This window comes from Pelobates fuscus, chromosome 9 (genome assembly GCF_036172605.1).
Source record: "Pelobates fuscus isolate aPelFus1 chromosome 9, aPelFus1.pri, whole genome shotgun sequence".
Lineage (NCBI taxonomy): Eukaryota > Metazoa > Chordata > Amphibia > Anura > Pelobatidae > Pelobates > Pelobates fuscus.
In genome coordinates, this window is record NC_086325.1 from 54,422,937 (window position 1) to 54,444,876 (window position 21,940).

General features: G+C 37.0%; 1 protein-coding gene across 1 annotated transcript in view; it reads right to left on the reverse strand.

Annotated features, from left to right (window-relative positions):
* Positions 1 to 21,940, reverse strand: part of AFF2 (ALF transcription elongation factor 2) — a 468,515-nt gene that overhangs the window by 18,217 nt on the left and 428,358 nt on the right. The window contains exons 13-19 of the mRNA XM_063431978.1: positions 18,598 to 18,793; positions 17,093 to 17,223; positions 14,076 to 14,139; positions 12,525 to 12,661; positions 7,247 to 7,318; positions 6,817 to 6,910; positions 839 to 888 (exon numbers count right to left, since the gene is read on the reverse strand). Of these exons, the coding sequence (XP_063288048.1) occupies positions 839 to 888; positions 6,817 to 6,910; positions 7,247 to 7,318; positions 12,525 to 12,661; positions 14,076 to 14,139; positions 17,093 to 17,223; positions 18,598 to 18,793 (744 nt within the window). The remainder of the gene's footprint in view (positions 1 to 838; positions 889 to 6,816; positions 6,911 to 7,246; positions 7,319 to 12,524; positions 12,662 to 14,075; positions 14,140 to 17,092; positions 17,224 to 18,597; positions 18,794 to 21,940) is intronic.

Below are 21,940 nucleotides of genomic sequence, written 5' to 3' on the forward strand. Positions count from 1 at the left end.
ATATGTATTATAGAATGCCATGTTTCTGGCTTTAGAGACATATTTTGTACATTTCCCTTCTTTTAGCACATTGCATCCTTTTTGCCTTGATAAATGTCGCCTTTACTATCTTAACTAAAGAAGCACATTGCTGGTTTAATACAGTGAGAGTTGTATTTGTATAGCTCCAGAATCCCATTACTGTAACACTAAGAAATAAGCTGATTGCTGTTCTAACAAGAATATATCCTGTAGCACTTCACTTAATGAAGTCTAAAGTCTAGCTATATGTGCACATGTGTAAGTTGCGCTAAAGTGGGTGAGTTTAATTTGCATAAATTAATCTACCACTGGAGTGTAATTACATTTTTCTAATTTTATACAGTATTTTCAGGTATAGGAACATTAGCATTAAAATAAAGATTGATTCCTTGGATAATTGGCTGATTAAGTGTCTTCACATTTTTACCACTGATATAACTTCAGTTTTATTTAACAGCGTTGACCGTATATCAATGAATTATTCATTGGTCCTTCGTTACGGAACCAATCTCTGAAAAATCATTGCAAAGGAGGTTAACTTTACTTTGACTTTCTGAAATGACACTGTACTTGCTATCTAATTAACAGTCTTTTTATGACTATCATTTGGTTTAAGGACCAAATTGTTAAAGAATTCTGAAAGAACCTGCATTAACTTTTCAGCCATTTGTATGTCTCGATCCTTGACTTTGTCTTGTGATATATTCGCTTATAACCTGAAATGTGACCTTCATTCCTCAGCTGTCAATGCTGTATTTTACTCAGTAATCATTCATTTTTATGAAGGACCACTTAAATAAGAAAAAAAGCCACTTACTTTCCATTGCCTCCCCATGGAGAGGGTGCCTGGGAAGATTTTGAAGAGTTCTGTATTAAAGAAAATGGAAGATTAAGTCATGATTTTCTAAGTGATAAGAAGATACAATAAGTGTACAACAGAATGGTCAAGATGACATGAAATAATAAAAACACAATACATTAACAATAAAGTTGTTGAGGTAAAATGATACATTACAAAATTACTTATCAATCAAATATATCGCAGGACCATATGATATGAGTTTGTTATAGATATAGAATTGCTATATGTAATAGGGAGTAAAATATGAAGTATCCCGTCTTAACTACATGGTCAAGTTATACTGAGCTAGATTTTCTGGTGACCATAGTTTAGCAGGTATAACTATTTCCATGCAACTTATTCCTGCACTATGGTGAGCTGGAGGACAGTTGAGAAATATCAGTTACTTTAAATCTTGTTGAAGGTGGCTATGCACCTCCATTATTTCTTATTGGTGTCACAGATAAGAAAACCTCATAGATGGAGTCCAGCGCACCATGTTTTTGTTAAGCACAGAAAATGCTTAATGCCCTTAAGTGCAGAATCAAGAGCTGTTGCTAACAGTAAGCAAATTGTTCCAATTTATTTATAAAATAGAAAAGTAAACCTTTGATCAACTTTTGAGCAAGTCATGGTTAATTCTGTTTCTATATATTATCTATTGTAGTTTTTCAAATATAAGCAATAACAAATAAAATATTAACACAGATCACAATATACGTATAATAATTAAAGAAATTCACAGTAATTGTTTGCTGGTTAGTAGTTATGTCCCGAACATTAAATTTTCCGTTCGCGAGTGGCGAACGCAAACTTCCGCAAATGTACGCGAACGGGCGAACCGGGCGAACTGCCATAGACTTCAATAGGCAGGCGAATTTTAAAACCCACAGGGACTCTTTCTGGCCACAATAGTGATGGAAAAGTTGTTGTTTGTCAAGGGGACTAACACCTGGACTGTGGCATGCCGGAGGGGGATCCATGGCAAAACTCCCATGGAAAATTACAGTTGATGCAGAGTCTGGTTTTAATCCATAAAGGGCATAAATCACCTAACATTCCTAAATTGTTTGGAATAACGTGCTTTAAAACATCAGGTATGATGTTGTATCAATCAGGTAGTGTAAGGGTTACGCCCGCTTCACAGTGACAGACCAAACTCCCCATTTAACGCACCGCAAACAACCGCAAACAGTCCATTTGCGCAACCGCAAACTCCCCATTTGCACAAGGTTGGATACCGAGCTAGCCATGTCCCATTCCTTGTCCTCACTGATGTCATTGAAGGTCTCTTCCTCCACCCAGCCACGTACAACACCAAGGGTCCCCAAAAGGTGACAACAAGCCCCCTGGGACGCCTGCTGTGTTTGGTCTTCCACCTCCTCAAAGCCACCTTCCTCCTCTGACTCCTCTTCTTCAGACTCCTCTCTCTGCGTTATTATAAGGTGTGTTAAGTAGTACTATTCCTATAATATATAATTATAATATATAATATTATATTCGTATAAACTGCTCACATGTTCCAATGAGCAGCCAGCCACTACCCCATGAGTGCAGCCCGCGAGCCCTGCGCATATAAACAGCTCACTTGAGGGGCTAACGCACACCACTAAAGTGCTTACGTTGTTTTGACTTTCCATGAGACACTACAGTGTGCTACCAAAGTGTTTAATACATCTCAACAAGAACTGCCTACATGTCTCCCCAGAGTGCCTACACTAATTTTTTTTTAATTTTTTTTAATTCTTTATTTTTGTTGTGCGTAAGTTGATAACATTCGCTGGTGAGGTACCCCAAAGGTAGTCCTCTAGCGCATGAAGACAGTTAAACATAGAGGTACATGGTAAGACAAGCACATTTTTTGTGGCTATAAACAGTTTGGTCGTACATTGCTGATGCTTTAGAGTGATATAACATAACATTGTCATAAGCTGACTACAAGGGTCACCAACTTGGTGATATTTGAACAGGTTTAGACAATTCGAGTATAAAAGTAAAGTTAAAGTTAAACAGGTGTAAGCTTGCTTCTTGTACGGTCAGTGATACTAAACAATAAGAGTTATACTAAACAATAAGGTGCTTTGAACAGTTTACTATAAGTAGCTGGGTGTATGCTTTTTATGCTGTAGATTTTATGCAGTGCTACTGCCTGCGGTGTTGCGACCTCGACAGGGCTCAATGTCGGGCATGTTTAACGTTATATAAAAGACGTAATGATTGAGGTAAGATACCACTGGATCCTGGCAATTCAAGCTATTACGGGCTACTAAAAGGGTGGTCTAAGATATGCATGAGGGTGAGCATTAAATAGGCATGTAAGCAGGGGCAGTGCCGATAACGTTATTTAAAAATTATGAATTATAAGGAGAGTGTAAAAGTCCATTGCCGGGTTAGGCCTGACAAGTTTCTTTAATCTTGTCTCTGAGTGTCTGCTTGGCTCTATGTACCGTGTGTACCGCCATTGGCCCCTGCATGCTGTTAGTGGTCTTGTAGATTGCTCAGCCGATGCCCTGTACTGGTAGGCTGACTGTGTGCAGCTGCCTTCCTCCCTTGGTTGTCAGCATTCCAGGGGTCGAAGCTTTCGCTTGTTCCTCTCTCCGGACCCGTCCAGCGGCCTGTGTGTGCTGTGTGCCTTTCCGGTTGGTCCCTTCGCTGCGGGTTGGGGCTCGGAGGTTGGTGGGTGCGGCATGCAAGTTGGAGGCCTCCGGAATCTCCGAGTGGCTGAAAGGTCGGGTATACTGGCCGGTCCCACGTTTGTGTGAGCCTGTGTGAGTGCTGTCTCTCAAGGGCCTTGTCAGTCTTACCGGCCATCTCGCTTTTCGGCGCCATTTTAGTCGGGAAGCCCCTCTGTTAGTTCGTGGCGGGAATCCGCCCAAGGTTCGCCGGACCGCCGGGCGAATCCAGGCCGCAGACGCTTTCCTCGCCATCTTGAAGGCTCGGCGCCTGGCATTGAGTTCCGTCCAGTATCTAGCACAGAGCTGTTCAAAGAACCTCCAAGTATGTTTGGCTGGGTTAATATGAGTGCTCTGTGCCGCAGGCCGTGCCTGTGCCGCCATCTTAACATCTCCCTTACAGGATCGCTTCACCGCCTGGTCAGTCGCTTGTTCGCGTTGTTTTGCGGGGGTAGTCTGCCCCGGCAGGGACCGGGATGTCCCCCGCCGGTCCAGAGGGGGGGGGTAGCGGGGCAGCGTGTGCTTTTTGCTTGCGAGCGGTTCCTATGCCGGGCAAGCGGCCGCCTCCCCCAGGCACCAGTCTCCGCTCCCGCTTAGGCCTCGTGGCCGGTATGAGCACTCGTGTTGCTGTTAATTGCGGGATTCGTGTCGGTGCATTCCGCCGGTGTCCTGCTGCATATTCCGGGCATCAGGTGCTGCATGCATGATTTTATTGTCCGAAATTATTTCTTGAATGCCCGCTGGTACCGGAGCGCTTAGAGAACACGTCCGGCCATCTTGGCAGTCAGGCCCCGCCCCCCACTAATTTTAATTGAGTCGCTAATATGTACTATAGATGTGTTTACTGGAACCATGTATCAACCGCTAACGTACGCTACCACTGGGCATAACCTAAACTCACAAGAGTTACTAACAATGTGTATATCCTATCACCACAGGAGTTACCAGGGAGCATTCCCACTGTGCTCTACTTTTAACTCCACATGAGTTACCAGAGAGCATTATCACTGTGCTTTATCATTAAAGGGAAACTCCAGTGCCAGGAAAACGATCCGTTTTCCTGGCACTGGAGGGTCCCTCTCCCTCCCACCCACCAACCCCCAGTTACTGAAGGGGTGAAAACCCCTTCAGTCACTTACCTGAGGCAGCGGCGATGTCCCTCGCCGCTGTCTCCTCCTCCGCGCCGCTTCTTCTACTGGCTCTGTCGGCCGGCGGGCGAGACTGATCCCGCCCACCGGCCGAGGAGACCTAATGCGCATGCGCGGCAGTTCCGCGCATGCGCATTAGGTCTCCCCATAGGAAAGCATTGAAAACTCATTTCAATGCTTTCCTATGGGGATTTGAGCGACGCTGGAGGTCCTCACACAGCGTGAGGATGTCCAGCGACGCTCTAGCACAGGTTTCCTGTGCTATGGACCAGGAAGAGACCTCTAGTGGCTGTCTAGTAGACAGCCACTAGAGGTGGAGTTAACCCTGCAAGGTAATTATTGCAGTTTATAAAAAACTGCAATAATTACACTTACAGGGTTAGGAGTAGTGGGAGTTGGCACCCAGACCACTCCAATGAGCAGAAGTGGTCTGTGTGCCTGGAGTGTCCCTTTAACATCACATTAGTTACCAGAGAGCATTATCACTGTGCCTTACCTTTAACGTCACATGAGTTACCAGAGTGATATATCTTACTGTTTGTTCCCTACTATACTGTACTGTCCCTAGCTATACTGTACTGTCTGTCTTATGCCCGTACGGGACACTAGCTGGTTAATCTAACGCCTTCATGGGCTGCTAGAGTGCGGCACCAGATAACAAAGCAAATATAGATATAAATGCTGTGAGTACCCACTATACCATGTTATGTTTGTAATGCCTGTCAAAGAAATGCTTGCAACAGCTGTTGGAGCTGTGCAAGCCCAATTGTTATTTTATGCACAACCAAAATAAAAATAAAGAATTAAAAAAAAAAAGATTAAAAAAATTAAAAAAGGATGCAGCTTCCAAATTAATCTAAAATGGATGCTGTCCAGGAGGTGGTAGGGTCTGGGAGGGTGGGTCTGCTGCTTATTGGCTGGAATGTGTCTGCTGACTGTGAGGTACAGGGTCAAAGTTTACTCAATGATAATGAATAGGGGGTGAACCGAACATCGCATATGTTCGCTACCAGTGGCGAACGTGAACAAGCTATGTTCGCCAGGAACTATTCGCCAGCGAACCGTTCAGGACATCTCTACTGGTTAGTTCCTTGTATAGAAATACTGATGCCAATATCTACATGGATCATATGTCTGGGATTTTATTTTTTTAAACTAAATAAAAAAGATGCAATTTTATATTTTTGTTTATTCAATTAACTATTGCACACCACAAAGGAAAAGTATACCTGATTCATTTGCAGTTCAAGAAAACATAGGACTATACCTGCTAAAGCTAAAAAAATAATATGAATTAGCCTAGAAACATCCCGTTCATCTATATCACATCTTTTGTAGTTTAATATTACATTGTATTACTCAGTGTCAAATGCTAATTGACCCTTAAAATGAAAAATAATCAATCTTCATATATGATCCCTAATGATTTGGAAAATGGGGGTTGCATTAACATTTTAAACCACCTTCTCTGTTGATCAGTGACTGCTGTCAGATTACTGATAGCTTCATTCATAGTTTCTATGAATGGAGTTATAGGTGGGACAGGCTTCTTAACATAAGGTTATTTGATATCTTCTCAGAGAGATGAGACACGTGTTTTGCTTTCACCTGTGACTTCTTTGAGTGAATATATGGGTTTACAACATAGAGCTAGTTTTTCAAATCACTGAAGTTAAAGACAAAGCAAAAAAGGAGGAAGGACAGAGGACACATTTGCACCACAACCTATGCAATGAGTATATTTTTACACAATATGAAGCCACAGGGGTGCTGCTGGACCGAAATTAATATTGGAATCCACAATATTGACTCAGCAAGACCAAAAAAAACATTTTACAGACGGACCTTTAATCCATCATCACAAGCAGACCTGACAGTGTTTTTAATCTGATCTTGACAAAAACCTATATGGTCAAACCATTGCCGGGTCTGTGATACTGGAATAAAGGTTTGATGGTATTGTAGAGTCTATACTTTGGATTCAAATCTATATGCATAGGTTTTATAGTGCTTTCATATGCGTCCCTATTAAATATTTGGGACAATTTGCTGATAAAAAAAATTTAGGAGATCTTGACAGCTGGTGTTATAAAAGTTGGATACACAACATGACATAGTATAAATCACAAGTTACCTTAAAATATTCCATAAGTGATCTGGAGTACTTCATTGCATGTTCCTTCTTTAGCTTAAACATTCTTAAGTAGAGAAGCGATAAACACCGATAGCTGGGGTAATTAGAAAAGGATTATGTTAATTTCAGTGTTTCATGAAACCTAATCATCTGTGTGAAAAATATAGTGTTTTAGTTTCATAATTTTCTTTTTAAAGAAAAAAACCCGAAATTAAACAAAAATGGAAAAGACATTAAAATGCCATCTCGATAACAATATGAATCGGAAGAATAAATGTTTAGTCAGCTACTAAAAGGGCCCATTAGTTATCCTTTAATAGTTTAATGGAAAACAAGAATAAGGATCTTCTGTAAGCCGCTTAAGCATTTCTGTAGTTTTTAAGTCTTCTAGTGGATTTTAGCTGCTTTGACATTGTCTCTGTGGACTCACCATAAAACTGCAAGTTTTTTTTCCCCTTCACTGGCAGACGAGCTCGTGAAATTCTTCAGTCTCATTGCATATCTTGAAAAGAGAGAGTAATGGTTGAAACAGTCAGGAAAACTGAATACTTTAATTTTGCACATATGATTTTCAGCCATGAGGGAAAGAAAAAATACATTTTAAGGAATCCATAATATATGGCAGGTATAAATGATGAATTGCAAAGATAGTAAGACTTGGCATGAGAATTGCTTGTTAGCATGTCTATACAGAAATCAACGCATTTTATGTTCGAGATACGGATAAACAGAGTTTATATAAAAATGACAATTACTATGTTGCTATTTCTGATGTTCCACTTATTGCCCACGTTGTATATGATACTGGTAAATTCACTTGTGCACAATTTGTAAATAAGGCAAAAAAAAAGAAAATTGCTCGATTTTAAGCACAATGACAAATAACCTTTTCTGAGTAAAATATAGAAGTGAAAAATATTTTCAAGTTAAAATGACAAAAAGTATATAACATAGAGGAAAAAGGAAGGAGCAGAGAGTTCTTTTTCACTTTGATCTTTGACTGGTTGCACGATGAGTAGGGCATCATTTCGATATGAAAAGCAAAAAAAGGAGTAGCAGTGAGACTGAAGACCAGATTTGTGCACAGTAGAAACATTTTTTTTTGGCCAAATCACTTCTGCCAAAAATGTAAAAGTTTGTTAACCAAGAAAGATCCAGGAAACAAATCAGACAGACCAAAAGGTGCAAAAATAGTCCGTCAGTTATAATTTATATATTTTAAAGTACATGAATAGGTGCATTTTCACACCATTTGGTTCAAAGATCAAGTGAGAAAAAGTAACCGAAAAATAGGAAATAAAAGGAAGAGCATTAAAATATATATATATACATATATAAATGTATATATTTATAGATGATATATTTATTAAATACATTATATATTAATATAAATTTTTACTGCTCCTCCGTCTTTTCCCTCTATTGGTCACTTCTCATTTGATATGTGAATAAAGTCAACATTTAGTTACTGTCCCATAGCTATCAATCTTTCATTCAATCTTTGTCCCAACAATTATCTCTGTTTTTGGCGCCACAAGTGGAATTCAGAATGATAAATTAGAGCAAACATGCTTGACCATTACAAACTTCGCTGTGATTGGGATTTGACTACATTACTGCTTGGAGTTCAGGCATTCGACCGATTTCCTGATCGGCCCAAATTCAGGCAAATTTCAGTTCATAACAGAACAAATCTCCAAGTCTATAGAAGACTACTTCCCATGGACAGCATCCATAGATCTCCTGCAGAGTCTACCTTTACATGTAGGGGCACATACAGAGGTCAGAAACCTTGTGGTACCTTGTTACTTATAAGTTAAAAAGAGAATGCAGAAGCTGAAACTCAATAGAATTTGATATTTTCTCTACTGAAATAATGAGGTTGTTAATCTATTTTATTTTCCCTATATTACGTATTGAAGAAGAACTGTTTATAAGTACTTTAGAGAACCTTTACTTTTTTTTAATCTCACAGTTTAATCACAGGATCCTATGGCTTGTAATGAGCCATATCCTTTGACTAAAGCCCAAACAGGCAAGAAAGAATGGCTTGTGCACATATGCTACACTGCTTTTAACAGAAACCCACTGATTTTGATCTATGCATTTGACAGATGAGAAAAAGGCATTTAAAGTTCAGCTACAAATACAATTCTCCTGAGTTCAATATATCGCAAAACTAGTGATGGGCTCGAATTTATCTCAGACTCTGGATAGGACGCATGAAAAATGTTCCTTATTGAATGTCTCATAAAACTAAACTATTACATATATTAACACAGATGCTATTTTATTAAACTGGTAAGTTGGCATTTGACAACTAATTGTAACTCCCCGTGGCATTCACTAAGTATACAAAATGTAACACTACACTGAATCAGGCTACTCACATATTAATTTAGGGAGCATGTTAACAGGATGGGACTGCAACATGGCACCCTTAAAATATTCTGTACATTTAAAGGCTGTCATGTGTTCACTTGATGAATAAAGATTTTTTTGTACTCATGAAACAGGTATGTATATAAAAAATCTATCAGACGATTATTGTTAATCTAGACTGTAAACGAGTGCAGATGTTTAATATTTGACTCAAACAGTCACGTTTGATACTGCAGACTAAATCTCTTGAAGGGACACGCTAAACACCAGAGCCACTACAGCTAAATCTAGTGGTTCAGAGCAATGAGATTTTCCTTGCAGCCTCAGCAATGAAAACAATTCTGTTCTATACACAGTGTTTACAATGTTTACTATGTACAATGTCACTCACATTTACTAGAGCTGTCCTGCAATCTTTGAGGAGATACTGATTTGTGTAGCATTGTGATTGCTGTGCATGCACCCTATACACCCCAATGCTTCCCTATGGGTACTGGTTATAAATCTTAATAGCTAGGGAAACACTATAACATTAGAACTACAGCTTTGCATACCTGACATTATTATGTTCCTTTAAAGCCCTAATCCTTTATATGATAGAAGGAGGTTCTGCATTCTTGCCAGTATTGCCCTCTATTGTGGGCTTCCCAAAAATAAGCTCTCCCAAAAATGATTTTTAATACAATGTTAATATTTAAAAAACAAAAATATCTACAGGTTGTGACTGTTCCAAAACGAACTAGCCCTCCCAACTTGTAGAGAATTACACCTTAGTAGACACTCCAGAAGTGTCATGGGGCATAACCCCTATGCGTAAAACAATAAGTATACTCCGACTACTGGATACAAAACCCAGATCGACACTTGTTGGAGGAAGATGCTTTATGCTTATTACGCCAGAATAATACTCGTTTACGATCTGGGTTTTGTATCCAGTTGTCGGAGTATCCTTATAATGTTAATATTTAACATTTTTTTGCAGTAGTGGAAGACGTCTTGAAAGTGCAAAATACCATTTGCTATATTGTTATCATTAACATTTTGTCATTATTTCTCTAACTCAGGGAGCTGATTCAAATAAAACAAGAGTATGTTTAATAAACTGCTATTATTCTTAAAAAAACATTTTCTTAACATTGTCTGTATACAGCATACGGTAATTGCTTTTATTACATATTTAAGTGAACCTTCCGAGTTATCTGGCTAACTGGACACAATTCATGCCATACATTTTAAGTCCTGGAAATCTATTCATCAAATGTGATCACTCTTCTGGGACTTAATGTAATTTCACAGCTACTTGTGTTAGAATAAGAAATAGGGCCTCAGCGTTAAATGAGAAGACTTCAAGACATCTACAAAAATCTCAATTAAAAGTGGAAAACTAAGGCTTTGTACTAAGATTAGCTTACAGATGCTCTGAAAACAAAATAGCATATTCTCAATAGCATTAACGCAAAATAATCAACAACACAGTTTATGTCAGCGAGTCAAACAATATTTTAATAATTAATTGGATTTTTTTTTGTAAATGACACTAGGCATAAGCAGTGTGTTAAATGTTTCATTATTCATTAACTATTTATCGATTTTCTATTGCAGCATTGGTGATTAAACAAAGATTATATATCTTTAGAGAGTGATGGTTCAAATTATATGACTTGACTCACAGTGGAAATTTGTTTATTTCCGGAGCTATAACAATAGCTTTTAATTCATGCAATTATGATTTACATTGCCGAATTATAATATTTTAAAGCTGGAAAATTAGAATTCAAATACATAATAATTAATATGTTGGGTCACAGCTTGTTCATCCAAGAAAAATTCAGACGGCTAATTTGAAGTTAAGAAGTAATTTGTTTCCCAGTTTATGTCAAAACTGAAAATCACTTAATTTTTGTTAATTTTCTTGCCAATTTGTTTTTGATTCCCAGTAGTGATACAGATATGTAAAAGGCTCTACTTAGTGGACTTGTATTGCTAAGTGACGATGTCAAATCCTGCATAGGATTTTGTGGGATGCGGTAGAATATGATTGACAGATATTTAAGAGAATATCCAGTTCATAATATTGTGAGCAGACCACAATTTCTTGACAAATTGATGAACATTATGAGCCCAACAGGTGTGACCTCCAACAATTGAGATATCCACATCAAATCTAAGATAGCATAGGTTATGACTACTGTGTTCGCAAAGCATCGCCAATATTTACTAATATACTATTAAAACATCTACTTTTAAAGCCATAGTCAGAGTAGTCTGTCAAGTATAGTGTGGTTTTAATGTTTCTACTCATCAGTTTTTACTGGATGTAGCATCTGAAATGGTCATCAATGGACCATGCCTCCACTGCAGTCTCCTTTCAGCCAGAAGCTATCATCTCTAAGCTAAGCCTGACAGTGCTGGGTAGGGCATATTGGTAAGAGTGAACAGTTGATATGCTCAGCCAAGGTTCTGGCCCTGTATGGAAGGGCTGAGCTCAGAAGGGTGAACCGAAGCTCATAGCAGAAGCTTTTGAGTCACCTAAAGGCTGAGAGGAGGCAGGGAGTAGTGCCCAGTGGACTTCAAATAAAAAGTCATAGATCACTTAATGGTTTGACATTACCAAGGCACTCGTGACACCGTAACCTCTACAGCTCGCTATAGTTGTTATGATGCATGGAGTGTTTATTTAATAGTCGAATCACCTAGAAGACGTTTGTCTTAGAATGATCATGGATCAAGACTTGAGAGTAAGTGACAATTACAAAGGTATTTTTTTTGGTGATAAATCTTTTTTGAGCAAGACAGCTACATGTACGTTTTGCACAAAAATAAAATTAACTTGCTACTTTTATCATAAATTAACAGTAATTCACTTTGCAATTTAATGAATCAGTAACAATACACTTAATAACATCGGCCTCGTTGGACAATTGAACCAGGGAACCTCTAGATTTCTAAAGGGAAACAGATCAAAAACCTCTTGAATATAATTTGCTATTTAATATGTCACCCTTTAAAGGCAGGTCTCTGAGCCAAAAATTATAATGATTGCTCTTTATTGCCACCCACTACATCTCAATTTTAGTTTTATGAATATTGCAAATTATAACAGTCACATTATAACCTCCAAAGGGCCTTATTTGTAAAAGCACTGTCCATCAATTACACATTTTCAATCACATTAATAAAATGGCAAGGAGTAATTATGATGACTTTGGAGATGAAGATGCCTTGAACAAATCATTATGCTGAAATTACAATTTTTTTTAATCTTAGCAGGTTCTAATTACAACTGAAATGAGATAAGGAAAATGATTGCAAAAAAAGACATTAACCTGATGAGTTCCACAGTCTCCGAATACATGGTGTATGGAGATTTAGCTTCTAATGGATCTCGCTCCATAGCATTTCCGCACTCAATGAAGGAGAGGGCAGCATCTGCATAATTGACAGCTTTCCCAAACTTGTCCATCTGAAACACATTATGACAGTAATATTACAGCTTATAAAGACATTCTCAAAGACACAATTAAATGTGTGCATTAAGTGTACATTACATTTTACTAGACATACATTTATACCAGTAAAATACTCACTATATGTATATATGATGAAATAAAACATAATTTTATTGTTGGGACACTTTCTGGGAAGGGGCGTTAGACACATACTTTGGCAGATAGGGAATACCTCAATAGTAATGCTTGGTGCATGGCCAGCTATGCCTCCACCACCCAAGAAAATAGCATATTTTGTACTTTGTAAATTAACTGTTTAACTTCCAGGGGCCTGTCTGTCATGGTCAATGAAGTAAACCTTGTGAATGTGCATGAGAATGCTTCACAATCCATGCTCTGTGTGGCTGGTTCATTCAACATCATGTGCAAGAAGTTTGGGTGTAGACAGGACAGGTAAAAAGAAGGATCCAGTAAATATTATATAAGAAATACTGCATATTCTCTATACAGAAATATATGACATCAGATAATTCCAAAATAAAATTTCAATAGAGTGTTATTAAAAAAAATTAGGAAGAATAATACTGATGGTGCTTCGAATTTAACTTACAATAGGCAAAGCATTTAAGTCTGTGGGTCCACTAGATGTTTTTGTATTTCAGTAATTTCCTACGGTCTTTAGATTTTATGTTTGCAGTGTGAGTTCTGGAAGATGTACTCTATCAACATGTAGGAGGTACATATCAACATCTAATTGGTTTAGAGTTTTCCATCATCGGTCCTGAAAGTCCTTTAACAGAGGAATTGTTACAACTATCTATTTATTTTTTAATTTATGAAAAGGACACTTTGTGCAACACAGCCACTACAGTGAAAAGTGTGGGCGGCATCCCCTGGTGTTATGTTAAACCATTTAAATCCAGTGTGAAAAATGGGGCATTTTAGGACATCCAGAGACCCCACTATGTGTTACCCTGTCCTCTAAGTATTCTCAGCCAAGCACCAGGTTGGCAGTGTGTTAATTACACATTACTAATGCAAAGTGAGGTTGTTTGCCATCGAAGGTCCCATCAAACCATTCCTAATCAGCACCCAGAAACTCTAGTCAACGTAATGACTACACCAACCTGTATATTCTTGCTTAGAATGCCTCTTTACAGACCTTCTAACTAATATTCAATAACTTCTCTGTAGTGACCCCTTTGAAAAGCCATATTTATGCCTACACTGCATGTTTTGCCTACAAATATATCCAATTTTTAAGAAATTAGGAATTAAGAATTGTGCTATATTTATTCCTACAGAAAAAAGCAGAAAGTCTTTTTTTATATTTAAATTGGCAATTAGATGTGTTGGTTGTAGAAGCAGTATATCTCAATTCTGAAAACATCTCAGCGTGCGGAGGTACAGGGGCCTAATGATTCTTACCAGTGCGTCGGCTTTGTGCTTTAATCTTTTAGCATCTTGCATGTAATAATCGGCATTATGTAACCTATAAAGTAAAGACCAAAATATATCAAATGTATCATTTCAATATGAGCAAAATATAACTTTAGCTTTTACTCTTTATAATCTATTATTCAGTAGCTCTGACAACGCACACATGTAAGAAAAAAAAGTTTATTATAGCATAATGAGCCAATAAATTAAATATAATTTATGCTAATTTATAGAGAACTGTACTATCGATTGTCACAATGCAAAAAAAAAAGGAAAAAAGGACATTTTGATGATGTTTCTGATAGTCTACAAAAAACTTGTAGAAATCACCCTCTATGTTTGTCACTCCATAGCTCAGAGCAACTGGAATATATTAGGGAATTTAGGCAAACAGGTGCTATTTTTGGGTGCAACGTGCTAATTGTTCAGAGACATCCCATTGGTTTCAATGGTGATCGATCTTTACTTTGCACTTTGTACCAGAATAGTGCCTGGTTTTGTGTTGATAAATCTCTCCCATAGAGTTCTATGTATCTTTATATAGGCAATTGATTGTTTGATTGCAAGTGATGTTGGGGGTTGATATTTTGAAATAGCGTTTAAGAAACACACAATTGCTAGTTGTTCTGCCAACACAAAATACTTGTGCTTTTTACAATTTCAGATATTTGTTTACATGCAGAAATTGCTTTATTTTGGAAGAGTACAGTGCATACAAAACCAAACAATGTCAAAAAAAGAAATAGAAAAACATATTTCATGAATAAGCATTCAGTGGCAGTAGTCGTAGTCAAGGATATGCCCTTATCTAGATATTAAATCCCAGGTGCATTCAAGGACTCATGAAAAAGTGATAACTTACTTTAATTATTATTTGCATTTACAAAGCATGTTTTTTTTTCTTTGGAATTTATCTCAGAATGATAGATAGATTATAACATGTATGTAACTAAACTTAGAGAAACTATTTATTAAAAATTTGCATTTCACACCAGTTCAAATTACTTAAAATAAATAAATAAAAAAAACTTGGTTCTTTAAAGTGATGCTGCCTATCAAAACACGTGTAGATGACTTGGTCACCGTCATTTAAATTATATATTTAATCTGTATATTTTGCTGGTGCAAATAAACATAAACTGGAAGAGGTACATAACTAATCAGCGTTGTCCATCACCCTCTCAAGTCTGGATTGATTATTGCTAAATGTGTGGCTCCCCACTAGAATTTGTGGGTCTCTGTAAACATGATTTGGAAGGCTACACATCCATCCAGATGTAAATGATATGTTTTAACCAGCTTACTGGCAACATACATGTATCAGCAAATATGCCCCAAAAGAAATTTAATAAAGTGTAATCTCTGCGTTTGCTGCCAGTCTGGCTGGTAAACTATATGATTGGAATTTTAATCTCAACAAGGTAGCATGTGATTTTGTTTTCACTGTAATTAAATAAAACAATAAAAGGAGCATAAAGTTGATTCGAAGAGTTGGGTTACCATATGTACAATGCGATTTTAACAAACTGTAGCACGCAAACTGTTTCTGCCAGTAACAACTAATTCTTTACTCTGTCGTAGTCTTTGTTTTGTTTTTTGTATCATCCATGAGGAAACCTAACCCTTATAGCTAATCTCAAAAAAACAGGATCTGTCTGTGTGGTTGTAGAAGGGGAAATTAACTTGGTAGTAAGAGGAAGGCACTATTGATAGGCTATGGCATGTACTGCTGCCTTATGTATACCTGCAGCGTCATCCATTGGAGGCGTGACAGTCAGCGTATGTTTTATCATTGTTACATTGGGTTTCTTGCCCTAAATTGCTATATTAATGTCATACTTTCAAAAAAAAAGAATAAACATAAAAACATAGAATGTGACGGCAGATAAGAACCATTCGGCCCATCTAGTCTGCCCAATTTTCTAAATACTTTCATTAGTCCCTGGCCTTATCTTATAGTTAGGATAGCCTTATGCCTATCCCACGCATGCTTAAACTCCTTTACTGTGTTAACCTCTACCACTTAAGCTGGAAGGCTATTCCATGCATCCACTACCCTCTCAGTAAAGTAATACTTCCTGATATTATTTTTAAACCTTTGCCTCTCTAATTTAAGACTATGTCCTCTTGTTGTGGTAGTTTTTCTTCTTTTAAATATATTCTGATCCTTTACTGTGTTGATTCCCTTTACGTATTTAAATGTTTCTATAATATCCCTCCTGTCTCGTCTTTCCTTCAAGCTATACATGTTAACATCCTTTAACCTTTCCTTGTAAGCTTTACCTTGTAATCCGTAAACCAGTTTAGTAGCCCTTCTCTGAACTCTTTCCAAAGTATCAATATCCTTCTGGATATACGGTCTCCAGTACTGCGTACAATACTCCAAGTGAGGTCTCCCCAGTGTTCTGTACAATGACATGAGCACTTCCCTCTTTCTACTGCTAATACCTCTCCCTATACAGCAAAGCATTCTGCTAGCATTTCCTGCTGCTCTATTACATTGTCTGCCTACCTTTAGGTCGTCTGAAATTATTACCCCTAAATCCCTTTCCTCAGATGTTGAGGTTAGGACTCTATCAAATATTCTGTACTCTGCCCTTGGGTTTTTACGTCCAAGATGCATTATCTTCACGTATCCACATTAAATGTCAGTTGCCACAACTCTGACCATTTTTCTAGTTTACCTAAATCATTTGCCATTTGGCTTATCCATCCTGGAACATCAACCATGTTACATATCTTAGTATCATCAGTAAAATAAATATTGTTTTAGCACAACAACCTTGACAGTAAAACTTTACACAACTATAACCACTGCCAAGGATTGCAAAAATATACAGTTACGGAAAAATTGTAGCAGTGCTCAGGAGATATACGCAATATTTAACTATAAAACAAGAACGGTAAAAAAATTAAACCAAATCCACCAATGTTTTGTACGGAGATGAACTTGCTTTAGTTGTTAATATATCACTTGCGTGTAACAATGCATGTACGTGACTTACGTTTCATCAAAAGTTAATTTAATTCTTCGAGGGTCTGTGTTTCCATTAGTTAATGTAGGTATGGTAGGCCAAGTCGGGACCAAGTGAATATTTTCAAGGCTGCTGCTTGGTGGCATGTTGTGATCTTCTTCCTGATGAAAAAAATAAAAAATAAGAAATATTGTTTAAAAATCACAACAATGACCAATTAACTTTTAAAAATGCACATTGCTTAATAAGTAGAAAATCTCTAAACATTGTATTTCAAAAAAATGCTAAACTCGGATTTTGGCTGACATTTCCATTTGAGGGCCTGGTAATATGTGCAGTCAATTGAACAAGCACTGTTGTTCAGACGAACATTAATTCAGCAGCGTTAGCATTAGTTTTTAGAAAAATGTGCTGTGAGCAGCAATATATTTTATTGCCTCTCTGGCTTACTTTTTGAGGAGTTTTTAAAATTAAAATCAGAAGGCTTCATAGAGTCTGCTGTATTTTGAAATAGTATCTATTGTTGGGGTTTTCTAGTAAACTACTGATACTGCACAGTTTCCATGTTCCCACTTTTAGTGGTTACCATATTTGAGATATATGCCCTTTTTTACTGGGGAAAAATACAAGTATTGCCCTCTTCCTGTTGGGGCAGTAGAATGAAAGGACCATTTCCTCTATTGAACCCCAGACAGGATTCTAAATTAACTGTTGAAAACTAGAAACATAGATTTTGACAAATTTGAAAAAAGAATGTGAGACTTTTAAAAGCTGATTTTGAATTCTGTATCACACATTAGTGCTTCTAATAAAAAAAAAAAAACAGAAAAAAAAAAACCTTCTCTCCAAAGTCAAGTTATTCTCTTATATTACCAAGCAGCGGGACTAACGCCAGTGCAGTGTTTCGGCTGCACTGGGTAAGCATCTTGAGGGGGCCCATCGGGTGGCTCATGCACTTAAAGCCACCCTATGGGCATGTGTCATCAGGGGCCCTGTTGTGCACTGTGGCCCTTTTACAGTGCGACTGAGCCCCTTTAATGGCAGTGCTGGGAAGAAGTGAGAGCCAGTCACTTCTCCCCAGCTAGAGACCCAGAGCCGTTAAAAGAAGGACACAGGAGAAGGCAGAGAGAATACGAACTGGGAGATCAAGACTTTGACTCCCAACAGCCCCAGCCAGCAAAAGCCACCCTCCTGCAGAGAAAAGGTAAGACACAGAAAAGTGGCAAAAAATGTACCAGCATGTGTGTCTGTGTATCTGTATGTGTGTCACTGTATCTGCATGTGTCTGTGTATCTGCATGTGTCTGTGTATGTGCACGTTTGTCAGTGTGTCTATGTATGAATATATGTGTGAATCTGTGTATATGCATTTGTGTTTTTATGTTTTAAGACAAATGGACGGATGGAAGAACAAACAGATATTTCTATTGTGTATTCTTGGGATTTTTTCTAGTACATTTTTGTGTACTATTAGTGTGTTCTGTAGAATTATTGTGTTCTGGCTTTCTGGAATGATGAAACAAGGCAGATACTTACACATATCCCTTTAGTACTTCCATTCTTTTTATGTCTCGTAGAAGTGGTGGTGGCAACCACAGATGTTGTAACGCTGCTCTCTAGATTGAAGGAGATACTGTCACTGGAATGTCTCCTGGGGGGTGGCTCATCCGCAAGTGGCGACAACAAAGGAGGAAAAAACTTCTCTTCTCTTTTTTTATTTGTCTTTTTCATTCTATCGGAAAAAAAAAACATGTTCATATATAAGATATAGCCTTCTTGATCTTTACAGGTAAAATAAATTATAGTTAGAATAAAAGCAATCTAAGTTAAAAGTAGATATTCCTTTTTGTGATTGTTGACTAGAGACAAAATGTTACAGACTTTTTAGAATTGAGCTTGGGAAGAACTTTGATCTATTAATAACATTCCAAATTTTAGCACTACAAAAAGTCTGGATAATTTGAGTAAACTCACTACCCCTAATATAAGGAGTGCTCTGCAAAATCATTACATTTCCAACATCCCCAAAGATAACAAAATTTGATTCCCCATTGCCTTATTAATACAGTCCTTAACTCAGTGACGTGACAGTATCCTAAGGGTCTGGCAAGATTCCCTGACTTTATATATTAGTGAATCCTCCAATGTATTTAGCAGTAAACACACCACGGTAAAATAATTAAATTATATTTTTTATCACCTAGAGCAGTGGTTTCCAACCCAGTCCTCAAGTACTCCCTAACAGTCCAGGATTTAGGGATTATCCAGTTGACACAACAGGGTAATCTCTAAATCCTGGACTGGTATGGGTACTTGAGGACTGGATTGGGAACTCCTGATCTAGAGACTACAGAAAGATTAAAATTATAGCATGTGTATTTAAAGTTATACATAGATGTTAGCAGCACTGTAGTACAGAGGATTTCATTAGAATAATTGATTTTTGTAACTTCCTAAAACACTACAGCTCATCAATAGTTTTAAAAAAAAAATAGTTTGTTTTTAGTTTCCAAGTTAATCAAAGATATATAAAAAAAAAAAAAAAAAAAAAATATATATATATATATATATATATATATATATATATATGGGCATACTGGACTTAATTTTAGTTCTTATTTGAAAATTAAGACAAAACTTTGAAAATGTTTGGAAAAAATAACTAGATTTTTATTTGGCATCTTTAATGAAGATCTAATAAAACGCCATAATATCTTCCAAAATATTTAGTAGATTTATTTTTGCAGCAATCACATTTAATATAAAGTATTTCCTTGCAAAAATGAGCCCAAAGCAGTGTGGGAGATTTATAAAAATGACAAATCCTCTTTTCTCTATCCTTTTATTAAAGAAAAGCCATCATTAGCAGACATTAATTGTTACATATTGTGGAGCTGATTGTTAGTTAGCTCTGGGCTGTTACTACTCTAAAAATGGGTCTTTAATTGCAATAATAACCAATTGTGAATTAATTTATTGGAATAATTAAACATGTTTATTGACTTATTTTGCCAACATGTTTTTTTGCTAATTGAAATGCAACGACAAACCGTTAACAAAACGGTGGCGGCAGATACTCGCAACTGGATTTATATATGTCAGAATGAATGGCCATGATTTAGGAGAGACACGGTTATTCTGTAACTGGCACTCTAATGTCTAACAACTACCAATGTTTGAATCGTAAAACGTCTGAGATCCTTTTAATTATGTAACATAATGAATCATTCCACGTATGCCTTTGTGTATCCTGGTTATGTAATTATGGAGTGTATGACTCAGCCAATCATTTTTTTGGGCAGTTGTATCTGTTGGTCTTTAAAAGAATGCAGTCTTGCTCAAAAGAGAATTCAAAGTTCGTAATGGTCATCCAATGTACGCAACCCAAAGATGTGATTTGGTTGACCTTGTTTGAATTAGAAAAACTTTTGTAATTTGTTTAACCCTACTGGAAACCTGAAAAATAGGAGACTTTTAATTCCTTGGATGCTTACTGTTTAGGTTATATAAACATTAAAAGCAAACATTTTCAAAGTACAGCGAGATATAACAGGATTTGTTGACAAAAAATAGCAGGACTATTTGTGTATCTATAAATCTCCAATGCATTTTATAGTACAGTTTGTTAGTGAACTTTTATTCCCAGCATTGAGATATTCACTTTTAAAATATCAATATTGACTTGTGCTACACAGGCAATCTGCTAACAATAGAAGTGTTTTTACTCTGATGGCAGCTCCGTGTTGTTGGTGTAACATTAATATTTGTCTTTCTATAAGCCAAGTGATGATTAGTATACTTAAAAGGACACCATAGTCACCAAAACAACTTTAGCTTAATGAAGCAGTTTGGGTGTATAGATTATGACTCTGACGTTTCACTGCTCAATTCATTACCATTTAAGACTTAAATCACCTTTGTTTGTGTTTATGCAGCCTTAGCTACACATCCCCTGGCTGTGACTGATACAGCCTGCATGAAAACAAAATGGTTTCATTTTCAATCATATGTTAAATTACTTTTACATTTTTAATCTCCTGCTCTCCCAATGGAACTTTAATTACATATAATAGGCACCTGCAGGGTCTAGCAAGCTATTAACAGAGTAGGAGATAAGAACTGTTAAATTAAATCAAATTTGCAGTAAAGGAAGTGTAAACATTAGACGACTCTTTACAGGAAGTGTTTAACAAGGCTGTGTAAGTCACATGCAGGGAAGTGTGACTAAGGCTGCATTAACAAAGTGAATTAACTCCTAAATGGCATAGAACTGAGCAGTGAGACTGCAGGGGCATGATCTATACACCAAAGCTGCTTATTTTAGCTAAAGTTGTTTTGGTGACTTTAGTGTCCCTTTAAAAAGGAAACATAAAAGTATTGTTAATTTTAAATGTAATGCTAACCCCTAACCTCTGCATTTCCCATAATTAAATGTCTTGGGTATAATTCTGCAACTTTCTATTCCAAATTTTATTCTGGTTGGCAGAGAAGAAACACATAAAGGTACTGGAACGTTGTTCTTGTGTTGCTACACTAAATATTTTTAGCATTTTGACACTTGTCTACATTCAATATAGTCATTATGTTTTGAGGTTTTATTAAAGCAGCAAACATTTAACAAAAACTAATTTACAACATGCCCCACAACTTATTTTTTAAGGAGTGTACCACAAGCTTACGGAGAACACTTAATATGCAGCAGATCTGACCCTTTACGAATATTATTTGTAATAGCATGTGCTCTTTTAGTGCCAACAATTCCAACTGAACTTGGTTTATACACTCAATGAATATTAACATTTATTCTTTGAATATATGTATTGTTAAGGATGGCATAATGCCTAGCCTAGAGTATTCTTATTACGAAAAAATTCACCCA